The sequence below is a fragment of the Haplochromis burtoni genome, unplaced genomic scaffold (assembly GCF_018398535.1).
Source record: "Haplochromis burtoni strain Fernald_Lab_line unplaced genomic scaffold, NCSU_Asbu1 Contig_2, whole genome shotgun sequence".
Lineage (NCBI taxonomy): Eukaryota > Metazoa > Chordata > Actinopteri > Cichliformes > Cichlidae > Haplochromis > Haplochromis burtoni.
Genome location: NW_024582363.1, coordinates 5538798 through 5563265, shown reverse-complemented (window position 1 = coordinate 5563265; position 24468 = coordinate 5538798). Strand labels below are relative to the sequence as shown.

The 24468-nt window shown below is 38.9% G+C and overlaps 1 protein-coding gene across 13 annotated transcripts in view; it reads left to right on the top strand.

Annotated features, from left to right (window-relative positions):
* The first annotated feature begins 322 nt into the window (after nt 1-322).
* Nucleotides 323-24468, top strand: part of celf6 (CUGBP Elav-like family member 6) — a 153531-nt gene continuing 129385 nt past the window's right edge. For 12 of the 13 annotated variants that reach the window (XR_315235.2, XM_042218560.1, XM_005912930.2 and 9 more), the window contains exons 1-2: nt 323-676; nt 11413-11495. Coding sequence is in view for 12 of the 13 variants with exons in the window: in XM_042218560.1 (XP_042074494.1) it covers nt 427-676; nt 11413-11495 (333 nt within the window). In the remaining variant the exon portion in view is untranslated. The remainder of the gene's footprint in view (nt 677-11412; nt 11496-24468) is intronic. The other variant, XM_005912928.2, reaches the window with a different exon arrangement.

Sequence of the window (24468 nt, the reverse complement as noted above, 5' to 3'; positions counted from 1 at the left end):
GTCCTTAGTCAACCTGCTCTCCCATTCGCCTTGGTCGAACTCATTATGCAAATCAGATGGTGGGCGTGGTGTATTCATAAGAGTACGAGCTGACGTCACGGGACAGAGTGGCAGCTTGGGGGTGGCGGTGGTGATGGGGTGTGAGTGTGTGTGTGGGGAGGGGGGGGGGGCGGAAAAAATAAAAACTCATAAAGAATAAGAAAAATAAATAAATAAATAATACTGATTCCAAACAAAGCGGCTTAGCCTGTAAAGGAAGGACAGGAGAGGGTAGGGAGGGAGAACCGGAGGAGGAGTGGGGAGACAGGAAGATATAACGGAGGGGGGGAGTGTGCAATGTGCAGTTGACTACACAGAGGCGAGAGAGAGAGAGCGAGAGAGAGAGAGAGAGAGAGAGAGAGCAGCCCGCCGGCCCATTGAGGAAAGATGGCTACAGTCACTGCAAACGGAGTGCAGCAAGAGAATGGATTCAGCACCACGAACAGCGCCGGCAGGATGAACGGGCTTACCATCGGCCAGAACACCATTCCAATGAAGGACCACGACGCCATCAAGCTTTTCATCGGGCAGATTCCCAGAAACCTGGAGGAAAAAGACCTGAAACCCCTGTTTGAGGAATTCGGAAAGATATACGAACTCACTGTTCTGAAAGACAGGTTTACGGGAATGCATAAAGGTTGGTTGTTTTGACTACTTTTATGGTGCTTTAGGGATTGAGAAAAGGTTTACGCAAAGTAGTGACAAAGAACGTCCCGGCTCAGTTCTGGGGCAGAGGGCATGAAAAGTGTGCTAATTTGCAGATGTTTGGGACAGTGTGGGAGCCCCGTAGTGGCTTCGAACGCACACACGCACACGCAGAGGCACACACACAAATACGTCTGAGGCGTGAGAGGGGGAACACGTGGAAGTGAACGGCTTGGAAGTGCAGGGTTAATTGTTACCGCCACCAGACAATCCACGTGAATACTACAGCTGAAAATGCCTTTGTGTGTTTACATTTACTATCATGTGCTCAGCATCCCCGTTAAGGCCAGTTAAGGGGGCGGGACACGGGACAGGCAGCTGTGCAGGCGCATGAATTCCATTTTAAAAAATCCATCACATTTGCTGTATATTATCAGCGAGAAGTAAATACTTTCCGGGGAGCTGAAAATGTAAGCCATTATCAGACAATCAAAATCGGCGATTAACGTGGTGCTGACAAGCTGCTTTGACCTTTCAGCGGGCTGATATGTTTTCTACTTTTCGGACGTCATTAGCTGTGGAAAATACTACTTACATGGCAGCTGTATTGTAACGGGGCTCCGTGGGCGGGTTGCAGTCAGGAAGTACAAAGCAGGATGATAGTAGAGGCTTGGCTCCAGCACATATTGCATTCTCGCTTGCTCTTTTCACCCCCGAACCCTTATTGTCCAAAACGAGCGGGATCTGTGTACACTTAGTAATTAGTCAGACACGTAACGGATAATCACGGATCGATCGGTTCTAATTACAGTGATAGTAATGAATGCCAGTGTGCAATTCGGCTTTGTATTTCTAGACAAGCTTAAATTATTTTTTCTTCTTTTTTAAGTCCACAATTCAAAGTTTAAGTCTTGTTCAACTTATTCCTTCCTGTACTGTTGCTATAAAATTTTGTCATTAACTTAATGTGATTGCAACAATTTCAAAACATTTTATTAAAATTTAAATTTTGATCATTATCATATATTTAAAGTCTTTTATTATACATTATTTTCTCAGTTAGTAATCTATTTAAGAAGCTACAATAAAAAATGTCTAACTTTTTATCTTTATTGTGAGACTACTTGCACTACTGCTACTACTATTACTATTATTGTTATTATTATTCATATTACGTACTTATTACGTTTATTTGGTAGGATTATTATTACTTATATAAATATAACCAGAAATCAGTTTATCTTTAAGTTAAAGAGCACTGTATTGAGAAACAATTTATATACATACATATAGTTTTGGATTATGCTTTAATTATCTCTTTTGCTCTCTTTCTCATACACACACGCACACACATGCATGTGTGCACACAGACAGACACTTGCACTGAGACAGCACACAGGCAAATAACACACATTCACATATTCACCACTGGTGCTGAATTCACATGCAATTCACTCTCAAAAAATAATTCACCAGGTGGGAAAATTATGTATGATATGTAATTCAGTGGCAGTAGTTCATGATCTTATTGATTAGACTGGTCAGGCGCTCTAGTGGGAGAAATGAGCGAAGGCTCACCATTACTTTCTTGTGTGTGCAGCCCTGAGGATCTCCATGCACCACCTGTTTCTCCAGCCATCAGCTGTTGGTGTTCAACCTGCTTCTTGTCTTTCTGGTTTTCCTCTATGGAGCCTGATGATCGATTAAAACAATATTTCTGATATCCGTGTTGTTTACGCCTGTCCTCAACCATCCCTGAATGTCAACACTCTGGAGGATAGTTGCCTCGGGAAGGATAATCCTGTTCCAAAGCTGTATGCCTGTTCAAATCATCCTCCACCAAGGCCACTCTGATGTTCGCATTATGCCCACTTCATCCCGCGTGACATTCAAAGTCACTTTGGGAGCACAGGCGTGCACTTTTAATAAGATTTTACCAATGCATTATATGGATGAGTTTTTCTTATTGGCCACTCATCTAAACCATGCTCATGTGCCCTGCTGTGCCAATGTGTGACATCTCTAGACTGAAGCAAGAAAGTACAAGAGTGAGAAAATGGGATTAGTGACATTAACAAAACAAAGTAGATATAGTGTAAAATCAGCTGTGTCACTCAAGGAGAAAAGAGTAAACTACAAACAGACTGATCATTCTGACACTGGAAGCTTTTGTAGGGGAACCGAAGGTAAAATGAATTACTTAACTTTGAAAGAAGGGCTACAGGTTTTCCAAGACAAAATGTCCTATAAACAACACAGTGAACAAGACATGTTTAACTTAAGTCTGTCATTAATTAAGTTCCATGTTTTAAATGAATTGAATTATAAATTAATTGTTATGTATCAAATAAAAAATAGGTAAAAAACAAACAAACAAAACAACAACAACAACAACAAAAAAAGAATTTGAAATTAAAATTATAGAAAGAAAGAAAAACAGTTTTACTGCAATTATTCCATTTTTTACCTGCCAAAATAAAAGGTGACATGCGATTGATCCAAACACCATCACATTGTTATTATATATTTTATATGCACTGTTGTACAATATGTCTAGTTGATCTTTTCTGTATTTAAAACATTTAAAACAAGTTAGGAGTCATGCAAGGAGTAATACATACACAAAAAATAATCACCTTATTCTACAGCTCCGGTAAGCTCTGTGGATCCCTGTAAAAGATTTTAGGATTGACTCTTTTATTTTTGGGGCGGTTTCAAATTTACTGTTTTGCTTCACTGTTGCTGTTGTCCTCATGTTGATTTTGACTGAAGTGGGCAGTTTGTTTGTTTTTTTAAGTTTTTTTTTTTTAAAAGTAGAATCATTTTGAAAATGCAACGCAAATAAGTTCCCATTTATCAGGCTCAGAGAAAAATAAGATCAAATGAAAGCTAATGCTCTTAGTCTGCTGCATAGATGTATGAACAAAACAAAACAAACAAACCAACAAAACTGTTATCAAGTGATACCAAGAGTCTCAAATCAACTTAAAGTCAAATAATATGTCTTATCCTGTTCACAGGTTTGTTTTTCACTGCTGACAGTGTCGGATAAATAAGTAACTAAATAAATAAATGCAGGTTTAATGAAGGTCTCTAAACAGTGCAATGCAGTTTGGTGGTCTAGCAGTGCAAATTCTGTAATATAACGTATTTGTCCAAAACACTGGCCAAAATACGTCTAGTATGTAAGTTTTATAAGTATGGACTCATCTGGGATGTCATTTGAGAAATAATTGGTAGATGTTAGACTCACATGAATCCCAGACTCACTGCTGTCCAGTAGAAATTCCTGAGGTAATCTTTATCTACTACAGTCCACAATAGATAGTTTTATTTATGCCTGTTGATTGTCTGCTGATATAGATGGTATTAATCAATATAGATAAGTGTTGTTGCTGTGTAACCATTGTCAACGCTGTAGCTTGAGTCGTTTACTTGGCTCTATACAATATAATATTTTGCTGTAATCTTTAGTGCACAGTATGTGCACTCAGTTACCACTTTAGAGAACATCGAGTTTAGGCTAATGTGACATAATACAATACTCATGCAACAGTTTTATCTGCATAGTTTCAATATTCAATTTTTGTTTTGTGTTCATTTTGAAGACTGCAGTTGGGGCATTGAATTTAATTTAATAATTCAACAATTCCTTCATTTATTTAATGTGGAGACATGTTGATATTATTTTGACCACCCTGTTTCAATCTGTGCAGCTAAGCTAAATTAAAACAAAGAAACGCCTTTTTTATTGAATTAAATACAGTTTAACAACAAAAAACTTAAAGTGCAAAAAGTATTATAAAGCTGAAGCAACACCTACTTGTGCCTAATAAGGCAGCTGCGTGCATATTACACAGGGGTTTATAAAGCAGCTTACAGGCTTCGTTCACAACAATGCACAACATGCCAATGTATAGTGGCAGTCTTTTATGTCAGAGGCCCGGAAGGCTCTCAATATTGTAACATCATCAGAAATTCAATCAACTTTCTTTTTTCCCCACAACATAAACATTTTTCACAGCACGGTATCAGAGAACCAGAGGATGTTATAAAAACTCTGCCTCCATGATACCTGAAAACATTATTATTTTTGCAATATGCAATACATTTAATTTGACTTTTAGTTTGAAATTCCTCTTCATGTCTAATTCGTGGGTGAGAAAGATTTGACTTGTTACAGATATATAACTGTTGGCGTCAATCAGTAAAACATGCCTAATGGATGATTTGCAGCACTGCCTTTTTTCACAGCTCGAGGCCTATGACAAAAAAATTGCACCATAATTATGGATTTAAGAACTGATCAAAATATGTCAGATTAGCTCATGACTAATTCATGTGGATTGCAATGCAACAATTTGAACAGATGTTATGTGCTTTCTTACTTTGAGCATTTAGGGTATCTCCAGGGACTTAAATATCCTGGTAATTTTCTGTTTTGTGATTTCCTGTACAGTTGGGTAGAGGAGTGTAACCGAATGGTTAGTCTGTTCAGAGAACATTTTTTTTCCATCTCTTAACAGATAATTATATCCAGCCTTATACTGCTAGAGACTGTTGCCTTTAATGCCGATTTGATAGTTTGTGTGTCGTCAGGGAGCTGTATACAGTGCGTGGGATGACTTGACACTATTTGCGGGCATGGTGATCGCCAGTGTGTAGTGCAGCCAGGTCGTGCTGTTTAACATCCATCATTTCGCTGAGCACTACATTATCATAATACTTAGTGTCAGTGCCAGAATGCATGCATTGTTCAGACATGCTGAATGTTAGTGGGGGGCAAATCTTTTGCTTGAGTAGCGTTATTTATCAATCCGTCTCTGATGCTGAGAGGAGAGACTCTGAGGTGCACCACACAGCCAGGAAGAAGAGATACAAAGAGTTGTTAAATATCCTCATCCATTTTCCTCTCCTCGGTAGGTCCATGCAGTGAAATTGGCTATAAATAGCCTGCCAAATTGACATAAAAAAGCTTTTTAGGCGTTGAAATAACCAAAAGTAAACTACAGTGGGGCAGTAATATCTAATTGCACAATACTCCTGGAATTCAAGAAATCCTTTTCAGCTCAGAGACAGATTGGTGGCTTTGTGTCAATTAAGTCCTTCAGACTTCTAGTAATGGCCACTGAGCTACAGAGCCATACACGTATGGGATTTTATCTACAGTAGGAGTGTTGTAGAGCAAGTGTTGGACAGTGATAGACAGTTTGTGTAAGCTGAGTGACAGGTAAAGCTTAAGTCTACAGATGACCTCTTTGATCATTAGAAAAGGGGCTGTGTGTGAACCAGACAGCTAACGGCTCTGAAGAGCCAGCTCTGAATGTAGATGGATGGAACAACGGAAAGATGGAAAAATGCTCTCCAGGTAACAGTATGTTTAACACAGACGCAGGAAGTGGATGAATCCTCACATCATATTTGTCTCAGTACTCACCAGAGGGTCAGGCTGTCACATTCGGCAGCATTCAGTTGTTTCACTATATTATTTTATTTTATTTCTTTGCACCGAGATCTTGTTGGGAATTAATTTGCATTCTTTTTCCAGTTTAATGATTATTGCTGGATGAGACATATGTGAGGAGCAAATTGCTGATGATTCATAAATTCACAGCTAATGAATTGAAAATTTATACAAATTTGTTCTGGAGTTATTTCAATTACAGGTGCCTGATGCCTTAAAAAAAATCACAATTCACTCTTATGCCTCAATGCATGCAGTTGTTCACACATACTAATTTCCATTTTAAAACAAATTGTTAGAAAAAAGCATTACAGGGGGAAAAGTTCTTTAAGTAATTACCCAAAACGTGCCTTGCAAAAGAAAAGACTCATTTCATATTCTCTGCTTTCTCTTTGAACCACTTTTCAGGGTTTACTTTTCCATTTGCCTTAAATACAATCGGTTGAACTTTTGTCCCTAAACTGAAAATGTAGTGTGGTAAATTGTGTTTGATTACCCAACTATTATTTTCACCCCACTTAACCTGCTCATTACAGAAAGTCACAAGTTCTTTTGCTGAACCATTGCCAGTGCTTACCCTTAATCTTTGAACATTGTACATGTTCTCATCTTCTTTTTCACATTAAATCCCAGTAAGTTACTGCATTTTCCTAATTGCTGGTCATTATTTAGTTAAGTCAAACTTCTAATGTGTTAATTTAAATGTTAGTGGATGTACTTGATAAAACAGAAACATCTTAAACATGACAACAAAAAAAAACCCCAACATGATGCACAGAGCAATTGTGCTTTATCTGTTTTTTAATAACATGTAGTATACATTACTGCCAAATCCTTAAACCTTGCTCTGTTTTCTTACATAATTCAAAACAACATGTATTCATTTGGTGTAAATGTGATGTTTTTTGTAATATTTTGTATATATGTAATAAATTTGCGCCTTCTGCTGCATATTCAGTAAAAGTCGTTTGTTTTTCAAGTCATTTTACATCATTGAATATAAAACCAACGGGCGGTGATATTTATATGTAATCCCATGCCAATTACCTACTTTAGATTTTTAAGATGACAGGCCTACCCTGCTTCCAGCTGTTGCATCATTGTTACCTCCTCTCCATCATTCATGTTCTCCAAGCAGAATGCTCATCTGTTCCACAACTGGATTTCCCACTCACTGAATCCTTTGGGCTACAGATGTTCCCTGAGCCAACATTGTTGGGTATAAAGCTTTCCCAAAGTCTTGCAGATATTCAACAGCTGTCAGGAATCTGAGACAGATACATATTTTGAATGGATATTAAAGGCTACACTGCATAAAAAGCCCACTTTAATATGTTATTTAAACTAACAGTATCAAATGCATTTTTTTCTAAGGGTACCTGCATGACAAAGTAGCATTACTACTAGGGTGCAACCGTTCGATACAGTGGTTTCGGTTCGGTACGCATATGTATCGAACAATACAACATTTTTTATTTATTTTATCAACTTTTCTTCTGACAATGCTGTCTGTGTTGAGCGCTCAGTGGATCTGCGTTCGACTATTCCGCCTAGGCTGCACTGTGGAGTGCAGATCCACTGAGCGCAGCGCAAGCTAGCAAGACAGAAGCTAAGCTCGTTGCAACATGGCAAATGCCTCAACACAACCCAAAATTGAACCTCCCCCACCCTCATTCAGATCTGGCGTTTGGAACTATCTTGGTTTTCATGTGAAGTATGACCCTGAAGGTAAGCGCATCATGGACAAAAGTAAAACAGTGTGTCGGATGTGCAACTCAATGCTCAATTTGTGGGAACTAGTGCGTTAGCTCAGTTAGCTTGTATTGACCCTGTCCAGCCCCAAGCACGGGGCCATCCGTGGTAACTCGTTAACGGAGATTTGCCGCGTTATGGCGTTAATGTCATTTTAACGAGATTAACGCTGACAGCACTAGTGGGAACACAACGAATATGACTGCACATTCACGCTGACATCATCCTAGTGCAAACACAAGTGGAAGCAGACAAAAACAACAAGCACGCATGCGACAAACTTTACCTGAGTCATTTAGACAGCCGTTAGCACATGATTCTCCTTATGGGGACCTGATATGTTTAATATGCTGCTGAGAATATACCCCAGAAAAAGCGTATAGTATAGCTTTTATTTTGGAAAGAGCCATTTCTCTGTAATAAACTCTCTTTGAGTGATTTCTCAATCAGATAGATTTATTTTTTTTATTTTGTTGTTTCAGCAACATTAAATTTAAAAACTGTACTTTTGAGATAAATATATATTTATAATTTTAATAAATGATAAATTAAAAAGGCATGAACATTTTTTGTATTGAAAAAATATTGAACCGTGACACCAAAGTATCGAACCGAACCGTAAATTCTGTGTATTGTTGCACCCCTAATTACTACAGGTGTACTAGTAAAGTTCCACATTTTAAATTTTATTTCAGTAAAGCAACAACAATATAATATAACTACACAATTACTTAAACAATAGCATTAATATGATTGTTATTTAGATTTAAATGCATTATTTTTCCATATATATTATGTAATATTTATTAAGTATTAATACTGCGGGAAAGCCTCAAATGATACTCAATAATATATGATCAATATTAATGCACTGATACATTAACGTGTAGACATTTAATATTAATGTAATCATTCTGATATTCTGATATTGCACCTTAATTAATATATGAATTTATTATAATCATTATAAAAGATAATAAAGACATGAAGAGAACAATGCTGTGTTATAGAGATATTTTGCAAAATAAATGTTGTGACGTGAACCAAAAACATTTTCCAGAAACTGTAATGATTTCTATACTATCTTATAACAAAAAACAACCAAAGTACAAAACTGAAGCTTTTTGGAAACTTTTTGGGAACCAAAGTATAACAAAGTCATTTCTATTAAATTGCATTTAATAACAGCACGTGTATACATTTACTTAGTTATTAACATATGCTGAAGTGTGGAGTTAAGCTATTTCACACAAAGCTAAACAATAAGTAAATTAAATGTCTGTTAAAATGTTGACATTAAAAGACTTTAGTTATACATTTTTACAGCTGCATCACTGATTCACTGATTTGTGGGGATATAACATCAAGATAAAAATTATGCCATTCTCCAGAAAAAATGTGCACTAAAAACTACGTCAAAGATGGCATGGCACCGATAGAAGAATATCAGCACGAGCCTGCAAGTCCCATAAGCCTTTGCCAGGACGTTCCCCCCAGGAGTCCTCAACTCATGTTCCACAGTTTTGTAATGCCATAAAGGATGAAGAGTGTTTCCCCAGGCTCCCAAACTTTTCTGCTTTGCTGTGTGGCATGCTGTTTCATCAGTGTCGTTTAGGTGATTTTTCCTCTTGAGTAACCACCTAGTTGTGGAGGTGGGTGAAGGTTGTCGTGAAAGGGAGCTCTCTTGGCTGGGTGCCAGAGTGTGTTTCTGGCTTTTGGGGATGATGGGTGCTAGGCATGCCGGGTATCATCTGTATGTGTAGGTGTGTGTGTGAGTGTATGTGTGTGTCTTCTCCCATGGGGATCCTTGGCAGTAGGTGTGACATGTAGTAATGAGAAATTATGCTGCACAGTGCAAAACCTCTTCTGAACGGGGGTCACCCATTGTCAGCTCTGCCAAGCGCGTAACAGAGCAACAACTTACCCTTTAATGAAAGCTGTCACATTTTTTAGGAGACTTACTTACTAGTTACTATTTATTTATATTCTGTTTTCCTGAATTTTCTGACTCAAAAGTATCCACAAATATGTGTTACAGTTCCAGCTCATTGTCAGAGTTTTATAATCACTTGTCACCTTAAATGTACGGGCACTGTTGGGCACTTCAGTAGCTATGAAAGTGGTCATTTATTATTAGAAAGCATTACTTCTATGCAATTGTTTTTTTTTTACTTTGCACATTACACATGCACATTAACAATGTTGCCGTTTTGTTTTGCTTAGTCCAGTGTACTTTGTCATAATTAAAATGGATGAATTAGATGAAAACACTAAAAAAACACAAGCCACGTGGCAGACATTCTATTGACATAAACATTGATGACATAAGTTCACTAAATCTAATCTAAAGGGGTTGTCACGTAAAAAAGTAAAGTTTTAATCTTCTCAGCATTTAATGAGTCCAAGGATATAGAACTGCTTAATTTAGAGTGCTACATTTTAACTGTCAGGATATACGAATTCTATTTTAATATAATAACACATTAAGTCTTATATTAGGTGTCATATTTTTGCCATATATTCAATGAAACTACTCCTGCGAATTTTTTAATTATTTGTAACATTTACACACTGAAACTCAGGCGCTACGCTGGTGTCACCTGTTCACAACGCGACTACAGTTGAGTTATCCAATTAAAAGCTGATCTGTATTTAAGTTACATTTTGTAACAACTCTCTGTTCACTTTTGTATGCAAAGCATTTTTTCTGCTCACCTTGAATGACTTTATACAAGTCAAGTGTTCTCCTTTCAGAGGTGTACTGTACTATGAAACAATTGTCATTCCTATTTGTAAAGTCAACACTGAAAACTTTGAAAAGTATTCACAAGAACAAAGAAGAGAATCAAGGAAAGGTGACTCTCCAGATTTTGTTTGCGTACAGCTGAAGTGCTCGCTCAATTTTGTCCTCTCTTGGCTCTCTGCTGTACTCGTGTGTCTACCTCAACTCCACCCTTAGTGAAACAAACTCATCAAACTCCAGCTTTGGTTCATCCATATCACAGACAAAGAGAGAAAAGAGAGTGACAAAGTCGGTGATATAACCTGGCCACTATGTTATTTTCAGTTGAACCCTCACACTCTGGAAGCTGTTACTGGTTGGGTACTGAACCAGCACATTTGTAAAAGGGCAAAAGAATGAAACTGGGTCTCTACAGACAAATGTGTTACCAATCTCTTCTAGGGTGTTTTAAGTGATGAATGAGATGGATTTCTTTTGTAGTTTATGCATTTAATCATAGATGAATATTATTTAATGTAATATATACCAATATAATCAAATGTTTGACATGCACAAAAAGTTTAAATCACCACAATGACATATGATTTTAGCTTTTAGTTTGTGTTTTGATCTCTCAAGACAGTTAAGTACAATAAAAAACACAACTTGCAATTACATGTGCACTTTAAATCTGAAAACTCTCTGTTACTGTAATTCCCCCCTTCCTTTCATTAAACATTAACAGTGGTGTGTAATAAGCTTTTCTTTCTCCTGTCTCCTGATACTGCAGGATGTGCCTTTCTAACATACTGTGCCAGAGAGTCAGCACTGAAGGCCCAGAGCGCCCTCCATGAACAGAAGACTCTGCCAGGGGTAAGTGCCCCCAATCTGCCCTCTGTCATAGGCTATAGCCCTTGGGGCAGCCAGCCTGGCATGGGAACCTGCATTAACATAGGAATTATATCACACACACACACACCACCAGAGTAAGGCACATGGGGACAGGGTATACATTAAGACACAGAGACACACGCAGATATGGAAAACAGATGAAGGGAGTCGCTCATACTTTCTCAGACTCCCTCTTAGGCTCTGTTTCTTGCTCATTCTAACACCCATTCTTTTTCGCTTAATTACACACGCAAACTTGCACAGACATACTAAAAGAGTGTGAGTGGCCTATCTCACCTTGCAGTGTCTTATTACACTAATCACCCCGCCGGAGATATTTGATAAGCGCTTCTTCATACCAGCCCGTGCCGTCCTTCTCTTGTCCTCTCACAATATGGCTGCCACAGACAATAATTGCCTTGAGGAATCCCACTCTCATTATCACATATAATCAAACAGTAAGTATAAACAATCATTTTTATCATGTATATCACCATCTGGTGTTTTTGTTTTAATTCTCCTCACATTTTTTTTTCACTGTTTGCCTTTGGCGGGCAGGTAACTTTTTCAATTAAAATAATGGGCTCTTCAAACGACACAGGTAAACGGTACCCAGTAGTGGGCTCTTAAGCCTACCCAGGAGGAGACCCTCAATCTGGGATGAGTGTGAGCTTGTGGTGTCTTTCTTTATTTGATGCGTGCAAGGGGACTTTGACTCACACATCAGGGGAATTATCAAGGTGTGACTGAATTATGCTTGCGTGTTCCTAAGAAGAAGACTCCCCCCCCCCCTCATTTACTTTCAACACTAAAATGTCCTCCCAGGTTGGGGCTTTAATCAGAGCCCAAGGATTGTCGTCTCAATCTCTAGGGAGAAAAAGAGGTAAAGAGACACTATAGGAGATGACACAGTAAGGAAAGGTGGAAGAAAGTAAGCAAAATGAATGGTTTATCAAGTTGGGGGGAAGCGGTAGTTGTAGCATTTGGGTCAGGCTTGCAATGGTTTAACTCTGTTGGGTTAACAATTTGTTTGCGCTTGACTGCATATCATAAATACCTTTCTGAATGTTAGACACACTGGTATACTGTAGAGAAAGTATCCCTGGGAGACCGGGCTCCCTGGCTCCTTACCACCTCCCGCAGCTTCATAATGAGATGATTGTCATGATGGTCCTGGATAGGTGTTCTGTCTTTATTGCCCTCATGGAGGGACATTATTGTTTGTCTTCTATCTAGAAAGAGGTTAATGGCATGTTCTTTGGGGTTTGAGTAAACATTTCCCCTGTGCAGCTCACAGTGAGGGGTCAGTCCTGCAATCTCAGGCTGAGCACAGACTGCATACAGAGGACTAATAAAGACGTTCTGTCTTTTCCTCTCTCTCGCTCTCTTTCTCCCTGTCTTTGCCTCTCTCTCTCTGTGCATGTGTGTGTGCCCATGTGTGTATGAGACACATAAAGTGAGAGAGATATAGGGAAAGAGACAATGGTGGAAATAATAATGCAAGAGAAACAAAGACAGACAGAGGCTGGGAGAGGTGACACTTCTGGACAAGCTTCATTGTCACTGTCATGGCCTGATGGTTTGAGATGCCCAGTTGTATAATGCTGCCATTTTAGTGGCGTCTCACCACAGTGCTACAGACATGATTGCTCATTTCAGCAGTGGCTATGTTACTGTCAGGTAACCAAATGTAAATTTGTTCATATGAGACATGTGGCTTAAAAAAGGTAGCTGTGACTCAGGGTCATCTGCTGATCGGAGGCTTGATAGACTACTCAGCATGTCATGTTAAAGTGTCTTTGAGTAAAATACTGAACCCTGAGTTACCCCGAATCCATTAGAATGTGACTGTGGATGTTATATTAATAGTGCTTGGGCGAATGGGTGAATGGCTGTTGTAGTTGTAAAGCACTTTGAGTGCTCTAATAGAGTAGAAAAGCACTATATAAGAACCAGTCAATTTACTCTCTATCTCACAGGGATGGATATGGAACAAATAATATAGATATTGAAGCTTATAATTTAGTTAAATGACACTTGCAAGAGGAACCACTGCATTGTTATTTTGAAATGTGACCTGACAGCCATGAACCTAATGAATTATGTTAATCTATTTTTATAGATGTGTATAGTTTGCAGTGTATAGTCTGCATTGCCAAGTCTTTGGTTGGTTTCCTTATTTAGAACTGAAAGTGAATATACTTCTCTGTAAAATTCTGCATGATTAGAAAAACACACAAATAACAAAATCAGCAAGCAAACTAAAAAACAATATTAAAAAATGAAGCCAGAACATTGTGAGCATAATTTGAGTCTTTTAGGCATCTGCATCTGTGAACCTGTGAATAGTCCCAAGTGAACAGAGCGCACAGGTCACAAGAGCTTCCCAGTTCTTAATGAGTCCTTGAGTTCTCCTTTTATTGCTTTTATTGGCTACATTATGATTTGCTCAAGGATGATTAGCTGAAAGAAAAAGAAAACAGAAAGACAACATTGACTAGGTAATGTCGCAGGCATAATTCATGAAGAAGACTGAGTAAATATTATCAATAACTGTTTTATTATAGCCGATTGCTGCAGTGGACGCTATAGACTTGGCTGGCTTTCCCAACACGTGTTGTAAACTTAAAAGCCCATTTATTAATTTAAAGGGGTAATGGATATTTACAAAGATAACAAAATGCATACTTGTCCTAAATGCGCTGTTATCTTACCACACAACATATTTCTTTTATTTTACAAGAAAAGTCCAGATATTTTCATGCCACTACATTCTTTGCATTTTTCAGCATGAGAAGATTATAGGTAACAGTGTGAACAGGCAGGAGGAACAGATTATATTGCATAGTATCAGCACTATCACATTAAGATTAACGATGACTTTTACATTTTTCAAAAAAAAGTTTTGTAGTGTTCACTGTACATCAGTTGCCACTGGGGAATCGGGCTCTGTCATCTATGGCTAAAGGGATCTTTGTTTATATTGTTTGATTAATTGCATGTAAAGAGCATAATGAGCTCTTGATGTCCTGTGCAACAGATCCTGCTGTTACAGTTTGTATAGTAAATGTAATCAGAGATTGAGTCTCTTGCCCTTGGTGAGCTCATTGTGCTGTTGTATTTGCACTTACATGCGGCATATTCCTCAGTATAAGGCAGGATAGTACTGAATGTAGACCGGTTAGGCTATTCCTGTGAATGATTATGTTTACATAAGTCCAGTGTTATTATCCCATTAATTCTTTGTTATCAGTTGTTATTATGCCAATGAATTATACGAGATCACCTACACCACCATCAGTCTCAACAGGCTGTTATTACCTTATGGTGGTGATGCCAAATTGTAGTGCTTTGCAGTTTTTATTTCTTTGGTTTGTTTGGTCACCAAAACTGTCTGGTTAGTCTTTGGAAAAGATAGCAGTTTAAGTTTAATTTGTCACACAGAACCTTTCTCTTCACGTCTACTTGAGGCAGTAAGTTAGGACAACAGATTATTAGTGAGTCTTTTAGAGGCTTTGGGTAGGCAATGCCTGTGTAAATTTTACATGCAGTTCTACAAAGAAGGCCAGTGGTCATCTTTGTAATTTGGACATCTTTCTCTTAGTCATATCTATTGAAGTTAATGCAACTGAGAACGGCCATTTAATAGGGTAACAACATTTGGGATATTTCCCTTCAGATCTGATTGACTCCTAGAAGATTTCTACACTGTTAAAATATAGTTCAAGACTTTCTTTTTTTTTTTTTTTTTAAATCAATGCAATTTTTGTTGACAGGTAAATTGTTGATTACAGAAAAAAAATGCTGATGACCAAATACTTTTCTCTGATTGCCCATAAAGCTTATAGCGGCCATGATTCTGTCTTTGTTATGCATCTGGCAATAAAGGCTGCAAGGAAGTATAAATAATACTTGCAGGAGCAGAGTGTTATTTACAACTTTTTGCCAAATAGCCTTCCAACATAGTCCTACTGGAACTATGAATTTTCAAGTGAGCCTTGTGCTCTCCTTTTAGGGCAGTGCTCCTTTCACCTATAAGGCCAATTAGCTCTTAGTGTTCACATGTAACAAGCCTGCTAATTGGGTGCGACTGAAGCCCAAATGCCAATTAAAAACTTCTAGGCAAAAAAATATCTCTGTTTCTTGTTCATTTCACCATGCATTTTCCTATCACACTCACTACTGTTTTCCCTTTACTCTATGTTGTTATGGCCCGTCTAGGCGCGGCCAGACCACAACATAAAGGGTCATCCATCCCCGTCCAACCCCAAGCAGCACGTCACACAATGAATACTTTGTGACAGGGAATTATTTACAATGAGTGAATTTAAACAAAGGAAGGGAGCGAATTATAACTTCGGGGTGAACCCAAGGCCAAAACAACAAACAAAAAGTTTGTTGTATTTACTCTCAGGAGTAAATACAACTTACCTAGTCAAAAGAACTAAACCAAACGACAATTACTACCCTCCCTACCTAACAAAAACAGGAGGAAACTAATCAAACAAAACGGCGGACCACCCCTACATGCTCCTACATTAAACCAACATAGTGAAACACACGGTCTGCTGGTTGGGTTGGGCCGAGGATGAATGACCTGGCAGTCCCTGACGGTGTCTTCTTATGCGCTGCCTCCCGGTCGTTAGTCAGTCAGTACGATCCATCCACCCTGGATGCACCAATCACGGAGGAGCACCTGCACACTCAAATTTACATATTATAATTACAACAACAGTCGTAACAATGTGAACTTGTAGAATATATATGTATTAACTATGGGACGGTGGGGTCGGACCCCTACATAGCACTTGTTATTTGCTTACAATTTTCAGCTGAAGAATCCTCATTTCTTGGTTTCTGAGTGAAAGTACCAGCAGCATCAGCCTCCTGTATTGACAAGGCAACCAAGCACAACAGTGGAGAAGATATGAAAACAGTTACAAACTCATTCAGAAGTGTTTCACTTCAAATATGAAAGGGTAAGCCTTGAGGTATCAACTTCCGCCAAAGTGGATAGAAAGATCCTTGATTTTCTTGTATTTCTTTCTCCTCCTATGCATGAAAAGCGTAGAAAATTGACTTCAGTATGTGTCACACAAAAATGGGTCAGGAGCAGATTGTGCAATACCAGTATTATGTGTCACTAAGCACACCGCCATGGGGCCATGGATCAGCGCATCCGTGTTTTTGACACACTCTCTCCCCACGTCACACCACAGACGTGCCCACCATACACTAGCCGTATGTCTCTGTCTGAGTCTCAGTGCATGCTGAGAATGAGCAACTGGATTTTTTTTCATCCTAACAAAATCACACATACCTTACATGGGCAGTGAGTTTGAACATAAGAAAAAAAAGAGATGCGTTTCCTGTAATTTTGTTATTACTACTTTTTTTTTTCTTTTTACTGGAAAGTTACTAGGAAATTTAGCAAGAGACACAAGTTATGCACATATGTGGATACTCATATTGTCATTTATGAATACAAAACAAAAAATTATTCAGTAGTAATGGATTTATGAGGAATATTCCAGTAGTGTGTTGCGTGTATATTTGGAGTGTTAAAGTGTCTTATCAGCAGACGCGCTGAGCCCCTTTCCAACAGGTCCACTCCTGGACTGAAATGTTACAGTTTAAACTAATTACTCAGGCCACACAGGGCTTTACCCATTCTTTTAATGGGACAAATTGTGTTCTGTTGCCGATCAATTTGTCCTCTGTGCCAGATTTGTCAACCTCCAGTGCCCCTGAGCAGTTACCATCATAAAGCACAAAATAAAATAAAAAAAGGCCTGGCCACTGGACGTGAGTCTTCTGCATGAGTCTTCTGCTAAGGCTCCCCTTACTCTCCTCATCATCAATTACGTCTATATCATTTTCTTTCTGCTGCCCGCTTTAGAAAAGAAATTAAAAAGGGCCATTGTTTTTCTTATCCCCCTGGGATGAAAGCATTTACTACGCTGCTGCACCATACGCAGCCATCCTGCTGATTAGGGAGTGAATAGAATCACAATCGAGGGATGCACTTGGTATTGTCACCTATTATGTGGCCGGTGGCCCTGAATATTGTGCAAAATTAATTTGGTTTCATCTGATGGGATTTTCAACCTTGGAGAGTGCAAAATGTTAATCCTGGCAGGCAAGCGGGTGGACATTGTGGAATGCCTGGCTATTTTACAGGCAAATGTGGACAGGGCACAAACATAGTTGATTGTAAGAGCGCCCTTAACCAGCCCATAAAGATGGTAAGCCAGAGGCACTGGACAGATGAGCAGGAGAGATAGTGATTTTTAAAAGCTGCAGGGCAGGAGAGTTTGGTGTTCAGAGGATGGCGACAACCAGCTCCATTTGTCCTTTTGATCTTGAACACGCAGTATATTGCAGTACAGGTCAGGGCGCAGGTTGTTCAGCTTGGAAAAAAATGCAACTTCTTGTTCTTCTTGCATCAAAAGAGGAGTCTATGTATAAAGTAGCAGAAAGAAAGCAGTTCACAAGTTTCCTCCAAAATAAAGCAAGATTTGTGAAATATAATTCTAGTCTTCTAAATCAGAGTGGAAACACGATTATCCATGAGATAAATGCATTATTAACAAATGCATATACTAAAACAGTAGATTAAAATTAAACAGGTTATAGAACTCATGTTATACTGTCTATAGACAGACTGAAAATTACAGGTCTAGTAATAGAAATCTATGATTGACATAAATATGATTCCCCTATATAGTTTCTAAAATACTGAATCATAGACCTCAGGTAATGGTTCTGGAGCGATGAGTCTTCCTTAATGGGAAGATTTTGTTTTAATACGTGCTGAAGGCTGAGCAGTTTTTTCACACCCTTCCTCCATTTCAACACATTCACTATCTTTCCCTCTCTGACAGGTGGAGTTGGACTCGGCCGTGCATGCTCTCCTGCACTAATTTATCCGCTTCTTTAGCTGTAATGAGGCAGAACTGGTAAATGTGGGGACAGCATTGTTAACATTGCTGCTTCACTGGGGAAGAGGAGAAGTCTGACAAATAGCGGAGAAGGATGGAAATGAGGCCTGGGTGCTGTCATACCTCAAAAAATGATGCTTTTAGTCTTTTACTTAGACTGGATCGCTGCCTCTTACTTAAGCTGCAAGCTAGAATATGACATCTTCTAAACCAATTAAACATCAAAGTTTGTGTTGCATCAAGATCGGACTGTTTGGCAATAACAGCTAGAAAGAAAGAAATCAAAAACAAACTAAAAATTAATATGTGAGCCTGATTCTTTATTTATGTATTTTACTGAAAAGTCAATAGAAATTCTGTGGATAAAGTTAATTAACTCATGTTTTTAGTTTGAGAAGTTCATCGAGAGATTTCACTCTAGTTTCAGACAACGTGATGTTTCATCTTGCTGAAAATCTTTTTGGAGTTAGAGTTGGAGCAGACTGCCTTTTACTTTAAATCCTTTCCTTTCTCCTTTGCTTTCCCTGGTTTTCCTGCCTTGTCCTTAATTTCTCCTTATGTGCCAAAAACAGGCAGGCAATCTACATGCATTTGTTCAAAGACAAAACAAGGGGTAAAGAAAACATGATGTTGCTGAGTTCAGCAAATCACTCTGGCAGAGTAATCAAACACTGCAGTTAGTCACACGTGGACAAGTATAAGCCTTGTACTGATTTTAAAAGGCTCTTTACACAGTGACACACGCACACATGCACACACAAACACACACTCAAACATAGGCGATCTGGAAGCAGCCCTTAGGACTTAGGGAACTGAACGACTGACATTTCCAGGAGGGAATTGTTGGAGGAGCAGATGAAAGACAGCCAAGGAACATGGAAAATAAACATATAAAATAAAGCAAAAGACGAAACAGATAAACTGATGAGTCATCACGAGAAAGAACAACCACTAGAAGAGAATCATTCTTGCATAATTAACACCCGACCATCACCAGAACAAACTCCTCCATCAGCGTGTCCAAAGGATTAACTACGCCACGCTCCTCTTATCTCCCCTATTTCGTTTAAGAAAGAAAATGACCTTGTGCTTGTTTACATGCTGATTAAAGACAGGAGAGAGAGAAGGAGACAGTTAGAAAGTCAAACTGTAATCAGTAGAGTTTGTTAAGTGGAGTATTTTTAGTGGTGCACTCTCAGCAGATACGGCGAGCTGCAGCCAGGCTGTGTCACGGCAGCAATGCAAAAACAACCACCCTGATGCAGCTAACGAGCAATGAGTGGGCTGGGACAAAAAAGATTGTGTGTGTGTGTGTGTGTGCGCGCGCGTGTATGCTTATTTGTGAAAGTGGTGTGTGATAAAAAAGTATGTTTGGTGTGTGGGTGGTTCCATTAGTTAGTCTGCCTGTTTTATTGCACTGGGAATAACTGCTATTTGTGGGCCCCTGTGATTCAGTCCATGTACTATACTTTCTCTGTATCTGTTTGATGTGCATGTGAGGGTTCTTATATTTCCTTTTCGGCAAGAACTCGTCTGAATTTTAGACCTTAGAAGTAAAGGCATTTATGTAGAGATATTTCGGCTTATTTAGGGGGGAAATTTAATGTTCTTCTTTTTTGGTTTGGAATGAAGGGAGTTATATTTGGAAGTATTTCATGTATTCTTGTCAGTGGAACTCTAAACTATCATAAACCACTGGTTCTATTGTGGATAGTTTCTCAACATGAAAGCCACGTTTCTCATAAGTCCTTTCACTTTGTGTTTTTTCCCCCTAAAATTATTATTGCTTTTGCATCACTGCAGGGGAGCGGTTTCTTTTATTTCATCACAAATAGCTCCAACTCTCTGTGTGATAACATTCTAGTGAAGCTATAAAAAGTCCAATCTGAATTCTGACACAATCTGGTGAGCTGGTGAGATTCAGTGTATAATACAGCTTAAAGGCTGTTAAATGTAACATCTGTACCTGAATGTGTATCATATAGTATCAAACTTGTAGACACACCCAGGATAGGACACACCCTTTTAGTTTGAAATTAAAAATTTCCTCCACAGCCAGAGTAAGATAATTTCTACAACTATGCTTAATAACCTGAAAACAGTAGAAATATCCAGATGGAGGGTGCATCAAGATTCTGGGTTCAACCTGTGGGTCACAGTTTCTTTGTGGATGTTTGACTGTTGCTCCCCGTGCCTGGGGTGCTTCTGATGCAGAAACTCTGCTCACTTCATAGAGTCCGAAGTATATGTCAGGTGAATTGGTGATTTTTAAATTGGCTGTAGGTGTGAGTGTTTGTCTCAGCTGAAGGGAAGACTCCAACCTTTTTGCAAAAATAGTTCTTACAAGACAAGAAACGCTTTCAGTCAGTTTTCAGGGAGTAATATAATTTTTCTCTTCTACCATTTAATGATACCTATGTTCTCTATCTTATATATAAAAAATACACACTACTTGAGCTTTGTGTAATGGAGGGTAGACTGGACAAGTAACGATTTTGTTCTTTTGCTACCTTGATTCAGTAACCACTTTGGTGGAAACGGTGATAATGACTAGGGATTAAATGCTTTTTTAAATTGTAAAGTACATGAATAACAATAAACAAGCAAAATAAAAATAAATCCTCAGTAAAATAAATGCTAAATTTCAATGGTGGTGAATTATTTTAGAGAATGAAATAGATTTGCTTCAAATGAAAGAGTTAGCAAATCTGCTAACAATTAGAACAACAATTGGAAGTCAGCAAATGAAAATTACTCCTGATAGCGTTCCCATACTGTGCAAGTTTCTGGTGTAATTGTAACTGGAAGTACCACTCATATAATATTTTCTCATCAGACTAGACTACATAGCCAGGCAAGATAATGAAAAAAAGGATATAGGTGCAAGGTAAAATGAGGGTTTGCAGGCTCCTGCTTTTTTCCATTCAGTCAGCCCCGCCACTGAAAAACTGGGAAAACTCTGTGAGGTGTCAGAAATAGCACCAACGCTAACACCTCACCTTTTTCTTATTAATACACGACTCCCATAGTCACCTCCCTATGACTCACACAGACACACACACTCTACAGGTGCACAAACAATGCATCACTTATCAAGAAACTACACAAGGCTGGTGAGCATACAGCTCATCAAAATACAAAGACACCTGTGCTGCAACACCCTCTCTCTCTCCTCTCTCTCTCTCTCACACACACACACACTACATTTTCAGATCAATATTGCATTACTGCAGTATGTTCTCCTCTGAGAGGTTACTGTGATAGGTGAAGGGTGTGGGTAGAAACCGTCTCTTCTGTCTGTACAGTGGCCAGGCACATGGGGCAGATCTGAGGAGACTTCACAGCTCTGACAGCGAGTTTCACCTACCAGCTTCATCGCTGTCGCTCTCCTGTCTCATCCAAGGCTTCTAGATACAGCCTATGATCATTTATAGAGCATGTGTATGGTATATAGAGTGCGTGTCTGTGTGTTCAAGCATGCTTGCTTGTTACACAGTGAGCAATATTGATTTATGGTCAATTTGTAAATGTCCTACAAAGTTTTGTATTCTTCGTATGGAAACATCTGCCCTTTTGATTATTAGATGTCCACGAATTATAATTTTCTGGTAATACTTGAAGACATGCAACAGCCACTACATGTACACATTAAAGTCTCTTTATTTTAGTGTAAAGTAATGTTTAGGTTATGGTTTTGCTTATTTTACAACTAATAGACTTTAGAATATATTTGGTGAGATATTAGATTACTTATATCAATAAACACATGCTCACACTCAAAAAAAAAAACCCATTTAAGCTTATATGTGTGCTCAGGTCATGTGTGTGAGCATATCTTTATGCATGCTATTCAGGTTAGTGTGTGTGTGGACCAGAAGGAGTGGAGTCCTTGATGCTGACTGAAGCTCCAGCTTTTCCATTTAAACTGTATCATTAAAACGGGTAGAGAGGCGAGGGAGACGACCTCTCCATACCTCATAAAGTGTGAGTGCTATGCCAGGCGAAGTGCCACGCACCGCTGCGTTTACGGTGAGCCAAGCACACTTTTTACACACTTTGCCCTCTCCCTCTCTTTCTCTTGAATCGCTTTCATGGTTATCTGTTTATATGGTATTACTCACTTTCTGCTTTCCTATTTTTTCTAGTTTGCCCCTGCTAAGTATTGACCGGTATTTCAACTGCCCCCCCCAATTCCCGCTCCCCCTTTTTTTTCTGTCAAATTTCTCCAACAAGGAGTTGGAGCGTAACATTGAAAGGGTATAATCAATGGAAAAGCACCACTTAGGGAGCCCATTTGATGCATACTGTAGGGCAGAGTTGATTCAAGGGTGTAGATTGAGTCAAGCCTCATTTCATATCCTCCCCAATTAGTCATCCAGCTTGTGCCCTCTATAACCCTCTATTCTCAAGAAGCACCAGGCCAGACGGGCTCTCGTTTTGCACTATACTATGGATGAGTTAATTTTTTTCTTACCCTCTTAGTCCCAGAGCTTTTTCTACAAGAAGATATGGACCATATTCTTTTTTTCTCTCTTTCACTCACTTTCCTCTCTCTTGTACTATGATAAGCTAAGGCAGACAACCCTCTTCGCTCACCTCTACGTCTCCTTTCTCACCTCCTCCGTCACTCCATTGCACTTGCACCTCTCCAACTTTGCCAGCCGTCCACCTATTTTCACTCCGTCATAAATCTCTACACAAATCCTACTTAAACCTGCATCAGCAGCTGTCCTTAAAACTCCATTATCTACAATTACTTCAGCATTAGGGAGCCACAGCACACCTGCCCCTACATAAAAGTGCCCTCACCTAAAAATATTAAACCTGCCCAAAAGGGATTTGTGCGATTTTATTTTATTTTTTTCTCCTTTTGTTGTACCTGCAGTGCAGTTGCCCTCACAGTGAGGATTGTGAACCAAAATGCCAACAGTCTGGATTAATGCTTCTGATTAGTGAGCGGGTCTGTGAATGTGAGCTATGTGCACAGTATTTAGATGGCTGAGTTTCCCAGTGGGATCACAGGAGAGGGGTCAGTGGCTCTGTATTATTATGCCAATAGGCTGGAGTGTGTTTGTGTGTGTATGTGTTAATTTGCATATTTATTTGACTGACTGTGTACATATGCAATGACTACACACCTATGACAAAAGTAGTATGTATTCTACTTATTTATTCAACCAGCTTCCTTTTTTAAAAAATGTTTCATGAACAAACAATATGAATTTAAAAGTTTTCTCATTCTCATCTGGGCCATTGCTATAAAACAAACAAAACAAATATACTTAAAATATAAAATATTCTTCCAATTCATATATCTAAAAGAGACAATAATAATAATGTACACTGCAAATTGCAAAGGTTTCCCTTTAGTGCATTGCTCTCACTGAATTACTGTAGCACTTTTCATTTCTTTCCCCATAGGGAAGTTTCAATCAGTGCTATGAGAATGTTTAAGAACATATCTGATAATTTGCTTGTACAAATGAGTTTAATGGTCAAATTTGCTAATCCCGTTCTGACAAAGGAAGAGATCATTGCTGGTAATTGTGTAAGACAGCTGCCAGAAGCTACACTCAGAGATACTTACACAAAAGACGTTTTTCAAGTTTGCATGTCTACTTGCTTGCGTATGTGGTGTGTAAGATACTCAAGGCCAGGGGATGCATGGTGTGAGTGTTGGTAATGGACGTGTAGGGAGACTGGCTGGTGGGGGCAAAGTGAGGAGGGGGGTTGAGCGGATTCAGTTGTAGGTAGCCTGATCTGCTCTGATTGACAGTGATGGTAGATAAGGTGCTTGCGGAGAAGGGAATGTGAGCAGAGCTGCAGGCAAAGATAAGGGCCAAGATTAGCACCCTGCCACGTCACACACAGTGAGACAGAGAGGCAGAGAGGCCGACTCCAGCGGAGGGTGAAAGATTGAGATGTTGACGTGGAAAGGTATTGGCTACAGTGAATACAATGGGCAACCAAGAGTAAAGGCTGAGTTTATTGTATGTATATGTGTCTGAAAGAGG